General features: G+C 38.9%; 1 protein-coding gene across 9 annotated transcripts in view; it reads left to right on the forward strand.

Moving 5' to 3' along the window:
- The window catches only part of LOC139463811 (uncharacterized), a 167,100-nt gene that overhangs the window by 70,670 nt on the left and 80,631 nt on the right, over positions 1-15,799 (forward strand). Inside the window, exon 1 of one of the 9 annotated variants that reach the window (XM_071245144.1) lies at positions 9,327-9,620. The exons of the other annotated variants lie outside the window; for them this stretch is intronic. Within the exon in view, the coding sequence (XP_071101245.1) occupies positions 9,560-9,620 (61 nt within the window). The 5' untranslated portion in view covers positions 9,327-9,559. Of the gene's footprint in view, positions 1-9,326; positions 9,621-15,799 lie in introns of those variants that run through there. 9 annotated transcript variants of the gene reach the window in all.

The following is a 15,799-nucleotide window of genomic DNA, read 5'->3' on the forward strand; positions in this document are numbered from 1 at the left end:
GCTGTTTACAGCATTTAGGTTACAGAATGGAAAGGCCAGGGGTCAGTCTTGCTTCAGACTTGTTTGATCTTGAGCTGGTCAGCAACAAAGAATGATGGTGTCGTGTCAATTTTAGAAACTTGGTTGAAATGTAGGACTCGTTGGTATTTGTTCGAAAGTGTCTGAGGCCGGGAGATAGTCTTAGACCTTTGCTGTTAATGTCTGGCTTGCATAATAATGAAACAACCAGGATGGCAGTAATTTAGGCCATTAAGGGTAGTTTCATTTGTTTTCTTGTTTGTGAAATTTTGTATTGATAGTTATTACAATTAGTTACTTTTGTATTGAGTGGACAGTTTTGTTGGGTGCAAATAGTTTATGACAGGCCACTGAGGATTAACAAGGCCGCACTGATTCAAAGATTTCTATTATCTTGAAAAATTGAAGGAGCTGGTTACATTTGTATGTCAACTTACCAAAAGTATTGAGCAGCTGTTCTTATGTCAAACACTTGTTCATCTGTTAATTTAAGTCTAAATTATTTTTGACAGTAATCCAGGTTCGTTTCATGTTTTTGTTCAATCTGCTGTATCATGTTTAAACTTTTTGTAGCTCTTGGCCTCTATTGCATCTCTCAACTTGCATGGTGGCAGGGCATACATTTGCTGAAGCCGCAAGTTTAAATGGCTGGACTTTGTTGTCTATGTAACCAGAATATATTTGTGTGATTAAGTGGGTTAATGAACTTTGAGGTTTGAGCTTCTGTTTTTGAACTCCTGCTTCCAATTACTCCATTGAAAAACAAGTGTGTAAACTGTTCCTTCAGTGTAAATGATTTATTGCTTTGATACAACTTCAATATGCTGACAGTGAATAAATCCACATGGGGATTTAGGGGCAGGATGATCTCCAGAACTCCATCATTGTTGAAAGAACTGATAGGTGGTCATAGTGCGTGGCCATGCTGAAAGTGTGTCATCATACCCAAGGATGTGGATCATTGCTCGTCTGACAAATAGTGTGGTGGGGTAGCCTTGTGGCTGAAGCGTTAGCTTGTCATGCTGAGGGCCTGGGTTCGATTCCCCACATAGGTACAATGTGTGAAGCCCATTTCTGGTGTCCCTGGGGGCTATGGGTGGCCCAGTCGTCTAAGCCGCAGTGATTCTCTGTGCAGACTGGAATACTGTTAAAAGCGGCGTTAAACCCAACTAGCTCACTCACTCTGGTGTCTGTGTAATATTTTTGGAATATTGCTAAAAGAGGCGTAAAACCATACTCACTCACTCATGTTATCAACCACTCGTGTACTTGGTCTAGATTCAATATAGTCTGCATGATATAGCTTAATCATTGCTGAGTGCAGCATTAAACACCATTCCCTCACTCACTTCTTGCAATCAGATTGTTACTAGTTTCTGACATTGCTACATATTTGTATAACCATTCTTTGTACAAAAAGAGAAGTGGATGGCCACACAACATAACTGACTCTGAAGTATTTCAAGTCTGTTTACCCAAGTAAGCCCTGTAAGAGTGTGTGTGTGTGTGGGAAGTCTACCTCGACAATGAGTCATAGGTATCTAGGAGCTGGGCCGATGTTAGGTACAGCGGTATACTGTGACCAGGTGCACTGTTTACTCTATGACATCAGAGTAAACGTAAACATGGGTATCAGTTGTGGATAATGTTCGTTGAGTGACTTTTCAGCTGCTCCAGTGACGAAGATTGATATTGTACATATATTTTAAGATTTTTTTTATTTTTCAAAATTTGTAGTAAATTGACTTTAATTTACTAATATGTTGTTGTTTTATACCACACTATATTCCAGCTTATGACAGTAGACTGGATTAATTGTCTGGATCAGACAACCAATGATTGATATTAGGAGCGATGTCCCATGCCTTTGAAGTCTAATGACATGCAACCAAGTCATGGAGTCTGACTATGCGACAAGCATGTGTTGTTTGGAGGCCTACTCTAATGTGGATTCCCCGCAGGGCTCTCTGATTATATTGTTTGTATTGTTTGTTGTTTAGTGCCGCACTTAGCAATATTCCAGCTATATGACAGACTGTAAATAATCAAGTCTGGACCAGACAATCCAGCGATTGATATGAGCATCGATCTACGCAATTGGGAAACAATGACATGTATGAACCAAGTCAACAAGCCTGACCACCCGATCCCGTTTGTCGCCTCATACAACAAGCATAGTCTCTGATTATAAGTTAGATAGGTTATGACACTTGAAATATTTTGAGTTTTGATTTTGTTGTCATTGCTATGTGGTCACTGATGATATTATTCTTTCAATGTGTTTGTTTGTTTGATTAACGCTGCTGTCAGCAACATTCAAGCTATATAATGGCGGTCTGTAAATAATCGAGTCCAGATAATCCAGTGATTGACATTATTAACATCGATCTACGCAATAGGGATACAATGACATGTATCAATCCCTTTGGTCGCCTCATATAACAAGCATAGTTGCCTCTCTCAGCAAGTATGGGTTGCTGAAGACCTATTCTAATCTGGATCTTCACAAGTTTCTTGTGATGTGTGTTCATGGTCATGACTAGGTCCAATTAGTGTTGTGATTATACAATGGCAAATAGGTACTCGGATGAGATGGCAATGTGAGCACAAGCCTTCTAGAGCTCTAATTAGATATGGTAGTATACTCGCCAGGGAGCTGAGATTGCAATTTGAATGCACACTGATTGTAGACAGGGGTAAATATGTCATGGTAACAAGCATTGTGCATCTTTCTGAGGCAAGTGAGTTAACTGACTATAAAAGTCCAGTTTCCACCCTTGCCGAACTAGGCTGGTATTATGGAGTTACATGTTGGCTGGACTAACGAGTCTATGCATAGTCCAATCAAAATCGCACACTGAAATTGAAATCCGGTTCGTAAAGTGTCATGCAGATTTCGGCCGACTGCAGGATTTGCAAAGCATGTGTCACCACTAACTCGTTGTCAACAGATATTTTCTATATCTTTTCATGTTTTTAATCAAGGTGCTCACGTGATTTGATGCACTTCGCGATGTAAGACTCTTTTATCACAATATAGATCTTGATTATCGATCAGATCGTATTGACTGGGCACCACCCTTTTGTTTGAAGCAAATGCAAGTGATACAAGAGGTGGAATCTGATTGGTCAATAGGAGAGGCATAGAAAGGACATTACTCGTAATAGCCACTGGTGGCGCTACGATCGAGCCCAGGAATTCCAGCCTAGTTCGGCAAGGAGGGAAACTGGACTTTTAAAGTCAGTTAACTCTCTTGCCTCGGGAAGATGGCATTGTGTGGAACTGTTTGACTATGACTTTTATACCCATTGGGATTGCGGGTTAGAAGCCATTCCCAGCAACCAATGCTGATCGTAAGAGGTGAATTAATGAATCAGGTGGTCAGGCTCAGTTGTTTGTGTGTCATTGTACCCTGTTGATGTGGATTATTGCTCTCTATATCCATCACTGGATTGTCTGGTTTAGACTTGTTTATGTGCACAACGCTGTCATACAGCAGAAATATTACTAGCTGCTGCGTTAAGCAACAGTCAAACAATATTATTATTATTTGTACCATAATTTGATTTATAAGCCACCCACAATGATTTTAATATGAGGGAATTGTATACAAATATTTCATAATCTTAAGTCACAATATTAATAACTCAAAACCATAATATTCCAAATACTTCTTATTACACTCAGAATGTGATAAAATCAGATTGGAATACATCTGATTTCAAGTAATATAAGCTGCATTATTGAATACAGTCTGTCACAATATAAACATGCCCGAGGACAGCTGCGCATCACCCGGGCAGTAGTTGGAGGTTATGGGAGGGTCATGTCACCTAATCCTCGCCAGTTGACCGTTTCCTTGTGTGGGCGGATCAGGTGACATTAAGATGGCCACGCATTGTCTGTAGTGTCCCAAAATGCAGATGATATGGGTTTGGCAACTGTTTGACACTCAGGGAAGTCTTGATAGAAATGTCACACCTTTTCCATGTCTACTTCCAAGGCCTTACCTGTGTTTGTGATGTGCGTCAGGAATAGTGATTAAGGTGTAGCAGGGAGGTCAAGGAAACTGAAGTGGGATCTTGGCGTCAAGCAGTTAATTAATTTAGTTAATTAACAAGTTTTAAAATAGTTTTGAAGCCTGATTTAGTTTGATTTGGACTTAAGATCTGGAAATCATGTGGATGTTTGAAGAAAATGAAACTGTTCTAGCACATTGGGATGTTTGTGACAAGTTTTGGATTTTAAAAAAAAAGATTTAGGTGTAGAAATTCTCAAAGGATTGTTGGATAGTGACAGAATTTCTGCTAAGATGATCTTTGATCAGAATAAAAGAGCTTGCATTATTATCATGGAAATACACGTGATTATTCATTTATGAATATTTGTGTCAGCTGGGATAAAGTGTAAGGTATTTATTTCTGACCTGTACTGTACCTGTGGGTAGTTGTTCAGCTGTCAGAATCACTGCTTGTTACAGGCCTCCTCTGTATCATAAGGAGTACATGTCCAGTGGCGAAGCTGACCACTTACTTCTGACCTGTACTGTATCTGTGGGCAGGTATTCAGCTGTCAGAATTACTGCTGGTAAAGAGCCTCCACTGTATCATAAGGAGTACATGTCCAGTGGCGAAGCTGACCACTTATTACTGACCTCACCTGTGTGGGCAGGTGGGCAGCGGTCAAGTCTACACTGAATCATTGAGGAATGTTTTCATGTCCATCCCAGCTGGGTCAGTGAAGGCATGGTGAGATCACACAAGTGGCCATGTCCGCTGGTCTACATTACACCTCTTGACTGTTGGTCAAGTATGTATCCTGTGTCATGGGATGCCCCACCACTGAGCTGAGAGGCCTTGCTTCAACAGTGATCATCTGTCTCTGGGCCTTGCTTCAACAGTGATCATCTGTCACTGGGCCTTGCTTCAACAGTGATCATCTGTCACTGGGCTTTGCTTCAACAGCGATCATCTGTCATTGGGCCTTGCTTCAACAGCGATCATCTGTCACTGGGCCTTGTTTCAATGGCGATCATCTGTCACTGGGCCTTGCTTCAATGGCGATCCTCTGTCACTGGGCCTTGCTTCAATGGCGATCATCTGTCACTGGGCCTTGCTTCAACAGTGATCATCTGTCACTGGGCCTTGCTTCAACAGTGATCATCTGTCACTGGGCCTTGCTTCAACAGTGATCATCTGTCACTGGGCTTTGCTTCAACAGTGATCATCTGTCACTGGGCCTTGCTTCAACAGTGATCATCTGTCACTGGGCCTTGCGTCAACAGCGATCATTTGTCACTGGGCCTTGCTTCAACAGTGATCATCTGTCACTGGGCCTTGCTTCAACAGTGATTATCTGTGTATAAGTAAAAGTTATACAGCTACAGGTCATTGTGCAAAATTAGAGAGAAATCATGTATCAACCATAACTTTTGTTGGAGAAATCACTCAAATTTCTTGATTCCGTAATCAACAGATTCTTGTGATTTCTTCACCACATAACCAATAGCATCAAGACAGGCTATATGTTGATAATAAAGCAACTTCTTCAGTGGCTAGATAGCATCTCCACTGACAAGTACATCAACAAACCCAGTAGGTATACACAGTTACATCTCCACTGATATGGACATCAGAGAACCTCCTACCTACTAAGGTATACACTGTTACATCTTTTACCTACGTGAGAGCGTGTTGGATGGTGTCTGGTGACATTCCTCCGATGTTGAAATGGGCTACAGATACCTGTCTTGTCCATCATTTGTAAATGGAAGCTGCTTGTGTTGTAAGTGGAGTAGGCATGCAATGTAAGGCAGGGAAATAAAATTTGCACCCAATTGCCTCATTGTGGCACAGGATACTGGATGCTTTTGATGAGACAGTTAAACTGCCAAGTCGTGTGCCACTGAGTCGAGGAATTTTGATTTTCTTTGCATGTACCCTCTTCAACATAAATAACACTAGGGGCAGCATCTGTTTCTCATGATGGATGCTTATGGAGTATCTATTCCTCTTTTTTTTGACTTCGTAAGCTTCTTTTTGACAAGAGTGGGGGTGGTTGGGTAGCCTAGTGGTTAAAGCGTTCACTCGTCACGCAGAATTCCCGGGTTCGATTCCCGACATGGGTACAATGTGTGAAGCCCATTTCTGGTGTCCCCCGCCGTGATATTGCTGGAATATTGCTAAAAGCGGTGTAAAACCAAACTCACTCACTCACGCTTTGTTTTGACTTTGTATGCTTCTTTTTGACAAGAGTGAGTGAGTGAGTGGTTTTATGCTGCTTTTAAGCACTATTCCAGCAATATCATGGCTAGAAACAACAGAAATAGGTTTCACACACTGTACCCATGAGGGGAATCTAACCCGGGTCTTCAGAGTGTAGGGCACCTTTTATGACATACAAATGATAATACCGCAGACAGGAAGGAAATCTGTAAGCATTATCTTTGTAACATATACTTGAAAGTGTATATACAAATGTGGGTCTTTTTCTTTAAACAGGGTGCTATAATTTTTTAATACAGTCTCCGCTGAATTTTAATTCAGGAATTTGTATAATCTGGTCAACAATAAAAGAGAATAGGACAACAATAATTAATTTCTTTAAATTCAATAATCTTCAAATTATGATCATTTTAATTTTTAAATTGAATTAACATACTATTTTAATGATTTGCACCTGATACATCGTACTTGATGTGATTATGTTTTGGTTTTAGAAATAAACTGTTAGATCTATTACATCTATCTTATCAATACAATTCTTTGAATAATGAATATGAGAACTGGGCCTGTGGTGTTTTCAGCTATAGGTAAGTTGAATGTGTTAAGCCTTGGCACTGAGATCATGACAACAGTCTCTTCAGGTCGCTAGGTGAGGAGGGACATTGTTCACTGATAATGTATTTAACTTCCCAGAAGTATTGGGCAATATATCAAGCATATCTCTTACTGTTGTCGGGTAGCCTAGTGGTTAAAGCATTCACTCGTCACGCCGAAGACCCGGGTTCGGTTCCTGACATGGGTACAATGTGTGAAGCCCATTTCTGGTGTTCCCCGCCATGATATTGCTGGAATATTGCTAAAAGCGTAAAACCATACTCACTCACTCACTCTTACTGTTGTGAGCCAGTGGGTCAATGACTGATCCACAGTATCTGATGCTGCCTGCAAGGGTTACTAAAATGTGGATTAGATGGTTACAATGGCTACTGAGCATGAATAGTCTGTACATGGTTTATGTGTTTGAAGAATTTTCATATGTTACCTGCCTTCTTCAGTGTGTGTTAATATACTCATATACTTTCTACATTTGTCAGCCATTTTACCCACCCAATCCTCAATTTCAGCCTCCAGAATTTGGTATTAGAACCCTAATCTGCCTCCAAATCCAACACTTATTAGAGTACAACAAGCCATGTATTAAGTGCAATTCCTGATACTCCTGTTTTGTTTGACAACTTTTTGTTAAATATTCTTCAAGTAACTCTACATATAAAGTGTTTCTCAAGGGATTTGATTTACAAGAGTGACAGTGTATTTGTTGCAGTTCTCTCACAGAAAACTAACTTCAATCAAAGTTTATTTCTCACATGACAACTTTTGGGCATGTGAAGTTTGTGAACATCCCAGTCAATCCTGTCAATCCGTCATTTCTCTGTGGTTCATTTACAGGGGAAATATGCAGGGTCATATTTGTGAACAATGCCATCTTGCTTGAACATGTCTTTGTAACTGAAGATCCATCAGCCAGGAGGAATCTTTAAATACAAAATTCTTCTTGACCAAACAGGTTTATTCATGAGCTGTTTTCAGAAACTTTTGAAATATGTTGCTGCAAAAAATTGCGATGCGGAAATGTTTCAGTTTGTCCTCCACAGCAAACTGGTCTGACTTGTTTCTCAATGTAGAAGATATGTACATCTTTGTATGTTGAAAAATTACATTTACCTTAAATATGCTATTTGAAGAAGTTAATTCTTCTGTATGCAATGTCATTAAATTTTGAGGTATGACATGGCAAGGTTAAAACATGTTCTCTCATTTTCCTGTTTTGGAAGCCCATGCTGAACTCATTGAGAACAACAAACTGTAAATGTCTTCTTAACATATTGGGGGCGGTCAGGTAGCCTAGTGGTTAAAGTGTTCACTCATCATGCCGAAGACCCGGGTTCGATTCCCGACATGGGTACAATGTGTGAAGCCCATTTCTGGTGTCCCCCGCCGTGATATTGCTGGAATATTGCTAAAAGCGGCATAAAACCCCACTCACTCACTCTTAACATATTGCAGGATATTTTGTGACTTTCATCTTAATAACCTTCTTTCCTCTCTCCCTCCTCCCTCTTCCTCTCATTTACTCTCATATCAATGTAGATCCTTTTGGAATCTCAAACTAAACACAAGAACATCCTTCAAATTCAAGGGTTGACATCATCTTGCGACATTTGTTTTTAATTTGAAAAGATTTTGAAAAATTAAATATCATTGAGGGATATCTTAAAATCTGCATTTCTGGTTTGTAGATAATCTCTAAAAAACAGAGATATCAGGTTTAACTGTTTGGTAAACCTTTTAGCAAAAAACCTTTAAAAAATGAATGTTCTTGATTGTTAGTCATCAACAGAAATAGCTATGTGATTACTCATTTAGATGATCTAATCAGAAAGTAATCAGGATGTGCAGATAATTATCAACAAACAAGACCAAAAACGATATGCGATATGCTGTCTGTATCAGCATAAGGACCATGTCAATTTGAAAATAATTATATTGGCACCTCAAATTGTATAATCGTCATGGCACTTCATCTGTATTTGAATCAAACAAATTAGGAATGGTTTTCAGAGTACTTGGTAATTATATACTGACACTAAATTGAATAGTTAAACCTTAAAACAATAAGACTTTGTTAATTTTGAAAAATATTTGTCAATTTCGAAGTCATGTATATTTCGGTGGATATACTCAGCACTGTTAGTCAGCAATAGAAATATCTAACTAACACACATTTCAGCGAATGGTCCGAGTGTAGATAATCAATAGCCTGTATAGAGAGAGAGAGATAAACCCTGCCTCCCGCTGCTTGTGATAGAATGAACATTAAACCATGTCAACTAAACTTGTTCAAATCTGCCACTCTGGAGACGTAATTAACCTCGTTTGATCTTGAAATGTACATCCCTCGGCTGGATCTTGTTTCACAAGCCTTCTGATTCACCCACCTGAAGTCAAGCCTGGCCGAGATGAAGGAATCTGACCTTTGACCTTTGTGATGTCATCGCACGTCTCAGCGAGCAGTGAATGTTTCCAGCCTTGCCTCAGGTGTGGGTTGGGATTTACCTGTGTAGGTTATTACCTATGCCTAAGCCAGACTGATAGACAGCTATAAACAAGCCAGAAGTGAAATCGAGTGTGTCTCGGCCTGAGAATCTGGATATTCCAAGATGGGACTTTTACCGTGTGTTATTGTTCGTTCGGAGTACCTGATCATGATATAGCTTTCAACACAACATGTGAGAGCCACAACATTCATAACACAATGATCCGTGGTCAGAAAGATGGGAAGACGTTCGCCACTTGGTTTATTGGCTTTGATCATGGTAAGTTGGATATTTTGAGGCTATTGAACAAGTTGCATCACAAAGGCTATTGATTCAGAGCGAACGGAAATTCATGTCACAGGTGTTTATATGAAGGGCTGCCTTTGTCAATAGTGAGATGACAAATTTTGTATGCCGCGCTAACTACAGTGGATGGAATTCAGGGTTGAGGGTATGGGATGGTTTGAAATGCCTCGTGTAGTTTATTCAATACCCCAATAATGCACACCTGGATGGGTTGTGATTGTATTGCGGGTGTGTTGACAATAGTTGGTATGTAGCTACAAGGTCAGCGAGGGGAGACCCTGACTGGTGTCAATATCAGGACAATTCACTTTGACATGTGTATGTCATTTTCAATTTCAGAACAAAATACAAACACATGTTAATTTCATTTTCTATGATATTAATCAAGTTAGTATGAATATTATTTTCTAAATATTTTTTCAAGATTTGACATCATGATAAAAATATTGTTATAATTTATTTGTGTATGATTTATTTAAGTAAGTCTGGATATTGCTTTCTGAATAAATTTTCAAGAATTGACATCGTGAAAATAGTTTTACTTCAGGACTTTTAGATCTTGCATGAATGACTGAAATGAGTGTGTATTGCAGTGGGAAAGAAATATGATACTGACAAGACGCAGTAAAGAATGTTCTGAAACTGACAACCATCCAGGTGATATAACACAGGATCTTGTTCCGCTCTATTGGTTCCCAGTAATGTCACATGTGTCACTGATCTGTAATTGACGCTTGTCAATAGACAAGGTAATCAATGACTGCAGAAATCTTACAATGTGGTAGCACAGACAATTGGCTGACCTGATTCGGTATAAAAAATACAGATTTAAGGAAGTCAAATGAAATTGATAACTTGGCAGATTTTCTTGATTCTGAAATGACAGGTTTGTAATTCAGCAAGCCAATATAATTAGTTTTACTGGAGTGTGTCCAAAATGTTGTCTATTTTGGTGCATGTTTCCAAGGTGAATAAGTCACACTGAGAGATGTACATTTCATGTGACATGTGTCTGTCACAGAAGTCAGTGTGACGGAAACGAAATGGACATGATAGTAACAGGCAGGTGAATAAGTGGAATATATTCCAGACTGAACCGAGCTCACTTCATTTGTCAATTCAGTTTGGGAATTGAAATACTGTATAGAAAAGTGTGTGTATAAAAGATTATGGTGTTGGTATACATAGATATTATTAATAAACTGCTTAGCCTTATCTGGTACAGGTTATGACACATATATGTCAACATTACGATATGTCACATTTCATTCCTAAATTGATGCAAAGTCTTTGTCAGGCTTTCCGGGAATTGCATACTTTGATTATTCAATAATTCAATTTCAATATTTGTGTGAGAAAGTGCATAAATTCTTATAAATAATTATCATGATAATGATTGTCCCATAAATTATGAAAGGGATTCCCTTGATATTGTCTGTCTCATAATATGTCTTCCTAAATTTTAATATGAATATGATTTTGACAGTTTTTGTGACAAAAATAGACATGTAGTTCTTCAGTAAACAAGGCATGGATATATAGCTGGTGATCAGGAAAATTAATTGAATGGACTACTGAAAATCAGTGATGACACCAGGTGTTCATGAAAAGGGTGTTCATGAAAAGGGTGTTCATGAAAAGGGTGTTCATGAAAAGGGTATGCATGTCCTGCCCAATAGCACCCAAGTGAGGAATTACTGGAACCATATCTGACATTCAAATACACGACATCAGCAACAACACACATTTATTTACGTTCTTTCATTTTAGTCTCTGAACTATTTCAGGGCAGTAGGGTAGCCTTCACTCATTATGTCAAAGGCTTGGGTTCAATTCCCCACATGGGTACAATCAGTCAAGCCTTTACGGTAATACTGATTGCTAAAAGTGGCGTAAAACTGTTTCAGCCTGAACTGTTTAAGTTGTTCTAAAAAGTAATTCCTTTGATCACTTAACGTCATTCTTGTCTATGTTAGCTATAAAATGATTTTAAACGTGCACAAATAATTGTATGGTAATTTGTGTTTGAAGGGTGAACTTCATCTCTTTGGCTTATTATAGTCTGTCATCCAGACCCTGAAACATATATACCAAGTACAGCCCATGTAAGTCTGTAGTAGTGGCCAAGTCTACTACTGTAGTATCTGAAACTGATAAGAGTCTCTGGGCTCCTATTTATTATATATCATAACTAATATTTCACAACTTTCATTTCTGCAAAATATGTTCATTTCAGAGACTAGATGTTAGTCTACTCTTTGCCTGTCTTTTCACCTTAGAATCAGTTACTGAAACATCAGATTAAATACTTGTTAATAAAATCATGTCTCATCAAGCCAGCATCTTTACCTGAATAAGTTGATGAGGTGACTCAATATCACAGTGGCTTCTAAAGTATCAGTTATGGCCTCCCTGCCTGGCCCATCTAAGGATGGGCATTACAGTTAATGAGGCTAGCACAGCCTGGTTGATATTGTGGGAAATCGATCATCACTACTGTATCATGGTGAATTTTTTATCATTACATGATTTCATTAAGATATTGGTACATCTAAATGGAACGCCTCCATGGTGTAGTGGATAGAGTATCAACTTGGAGAGGGAGAGGTGGTTTGATCCCCAGGCCATTTCATTCTCAAAGATGTTAAAAGATGGTACTTGTTTTTACCCTGCCTCTCTCAGAAACAGTTTGCTTTGTCTGAGTGTGTATCCATGTGTTACATTGTGATATCTCAGTGGGCTGGCATTATGAAATCAAAATTAGTCTGGACTACCCGAAGTAGCCACACAAATATGAGCTATGTGCACACATCAATGTATATGTGAAATAATCTTGAACAAGGTGTCAAACACAATGTCACCTCCCACCTCACGACTGAAATAGACAGGATTATGATGCAATTTTAATCTGTATGAGTTTTATACAGTTCATAGATGATTTTCAGCTTATTTAATCATAAATTATTGAATTATAACTGATCTATTGTCACAGCAAATTGATTACAGAATACCAATCTGATAAGTGTTGCTATTTGTTGAATCCTCCATTCTTGAAACATTATGTTTCACTGTTCATGTTAGTGTACACTGAATCAGAGTCCATGAATCCTTTCTTCATTTTCCTGAAACTACAGTAATCTAGACTTGCCAAATATTATAGACTTGCATGGGCTATATTAGATATATTTGTTTCAGGGTCTGTATGACAGACTAATACGCCTGAAAAAAAGTTAAGCACTACTCATCTATATTTCCAAATGCCTCAAACCCTGATGCAACCTTTGGAACTATCTACACGAAACACTGATATCCTTGTGATACATGCGTATGATACTACCGATACTGACTGAAAGGTTCTGGAATTTTGTTTCTCCAGATGGTCCCAAGCACGTGGTCATGTTTGATGTGAAGAAGCAGAGGAAAGATCCGGGGTAGAATAGGTCTTCAGCAACCCATGCTTGCCGTAAAGGGCAACTATGCTTGTCGTAAGAGGCGACTAACGGGATCAGGTGGTCAGGCTCACTGACTTGGTTGATGCATGTCATTGATCCCAATTGCATGGATCGATGCTCATGATGTCAATCACTGGATTGTCTGGTCCAGACTTGATTATTTACAGACCGCCATGGTATAGCTGGAATATTGCTGAGTGCAGCGTTAAACAAAAACAACAACCAAAAACAGAAGCAGAGGAACCAATTATAAGGATGGACAAATAACTATTGAAGCAGTTATAACCATGTTTTCAGGGCAGTGGGGTAGCCTAGTGGTTAAAGCATTCACTCATCACGCCAAAGGCCCGGGTTCGATTCCCACATGGGTACAATGTGTGAAGTCCATTTCTGGTGTCCCCCGCCATGATTTTTGCTGGAATAATGCAAAAAGCAGTTAAACCATACTCGCTGACAAAACATTTGATCAGATTGTTAATTATTTTGGTTCTGTATTTCAATATTAGTTTTCACTCGTGTTCAAAACAAACTGCAAAAAGCAGTTAAACCATACTCGCTGACAAAACATTTGATCAGATTGTTAATTATTTTGGTTCTGTATTTCAATATTAGTTTTCACTCGTGTTCAAAACAAACTGCAAAAAGCAGTTAAACCATACTCGCTGACAAAACATTTGATCAGATTGTTAATTATTTTGGTTCTGTATTTCAATATTAGTTTTCACTCGTGTTCAAAACAAACTTGTCTCATCAGACACTTAACTTAGGACTTGATTTTCTAAAAGGGTGTTATGTAAAAAAGCTTTCATATGGAAACGTATGGTTATAAAAGCGACAAAGGTCGTTCCATATTCTTGAATAATCTTTGCTAAAGCAGAGTTGAATGTACGTTTATAAGCATTGTGAGCAAGCTTTACATTTCTCCAGGTGGGTCTGAGTTTAGTTTTCAGGTTCATGTGATATGCCCCTACATGTCAGCTACTTCATACTCTTGTAGAATCTTGCAGCAACTTGCTGTACTCATAACAAAAAGCAACAACATGCCTGTTTCATGAAGGGCACTGATCCATACTTGACACTGGCATCAGACCACTGACATGTCTGTTAATTTCTTTGAAATGAGATACGAAATAACATTTGAATCTCGGATATTGTGGCATTAAGCTGATTTGTAATATTTTGGAATGTAGAGAACACAAGACACAAAACCTGAAGTCTCCAACGCAGGACCTATTTGCTGTGCACACTGACTGAATCAGCTGACAGGTTATGCAACACGTGCCGTCAATCACTCGTCAATAGATCCTGTGTTTTCACAATGAACCTATTGTGCCTGAGCCTTAAGGGAATTCCTGGGTGTATTTTTCAGGATCTGTGTGTCATTAAACTTCCATCAGGGTCACAGACTGTTGGCTGTGTTCTGTGATTGATTTCACAGGCTATAATACATTGCCATTGAGTGGGTGGCTACAGCTGATTCATGTACATTTCGCCACAGTATGAAATGTCAAAGGATTGGAAGGTCATGGTGACAGGGAGGATTATGGCTGTGAAGTGTTTCTTGTCATAGAAAATCTTAACTATGATTTCATGTAGCGAATATTAAATGCCTTGTGAATACCACATTGTAGCATTTCTTTTCATGGTTCATAGTGTTTGATCTATTTAGCTAGATAGAGAAATATAATGAACACAAAGACTCACCCAGTTGCCTCAGGATGTACTTAACAATCTTGCTCTGATAATTCAGTGGTAAAAGAACACAGAAGGTTTGGGTTGAACATCAATCTGGGGAGGGGCACACTGCATAAAAAGACTGTTTGCACAAGTACTCAATAACAGGCAAAAATAGCTTATACAAATTGCCTTGTGGATATACAGGAATGAATGTATGTTATGTTAGATGATGAAATAATTGCTGTAGTATCGTCAAAATCATCATCATAAATCACAACCATCTTAAATTATAAATGATCAACCATCATCATCATCATGATGTTCATCATGAATAGCCGTCATCAATAACCTTCATGAACAACAATTAGAAAGCATCAATAATTGCTATCATCATGATCATATGAGTGGGTTAGTGACTTGGTGTGTCGGTGATAAAGTGCCTCACTCTTAGAGTGTGGGTTCAAATCCTAAATGGGACTCAACCACCCTCACAAAAAAAGGTAAGTGTTATTGTCCCAAATATAACATTTGTTACACTTGACCACTTTCTAAAAGGCATTATGTATTCATGATCATCATGGGGGCACAGGTGGTCCAGTCGTCTAAGGTGCAGCGATTCGCTGTGCAGAGTTGTGACCCTTGGGATGCCAGAAACCTGTGATTGTGGGTTTTATTTCTGGTTCACCCCGATTATGTTTCTAGGTTTGTCGGCACCATACCCGTGCTCGTGGGTTTCACCGAAGTGATAAACGTCTGAGACCTGCATCACTTCGGGTTTTCCTCCCACATTAAGCTGACACGCCGTGATATAACTGGAATACAGTTGATAGCGGCATTAAACCAAACTCACTCACTCACTCACTCACTCACTCACTCACTCACTCACTCACTCACTCTCTCATGATTATCATGAATAACAATTATAAAGTATCAATGATTATATCATTACCATCACTACCATTTGGTTTGATCACTTCCAGCATTGTTTGGAAAAAACCAAATTTAAATTGCAACTCATAGTCC

Source organism: Haliotis cracherodii, unplaced genomic scaffold (genome assembly GCF_022045235.1).
Source record: "Haliotis cracherodii isolate W230 unplaced genomic scaffold, xgHalCrac1.p SCAF_16, whole genome shotgun sequence".
In the NCBI taxonomy this organism is placed as follows: Eukaryota; Metazoa; Mollusca; class Gastropoda; order Lepetellida; family Haliotidae; genus Haliotis; species Haliotis cracherodii.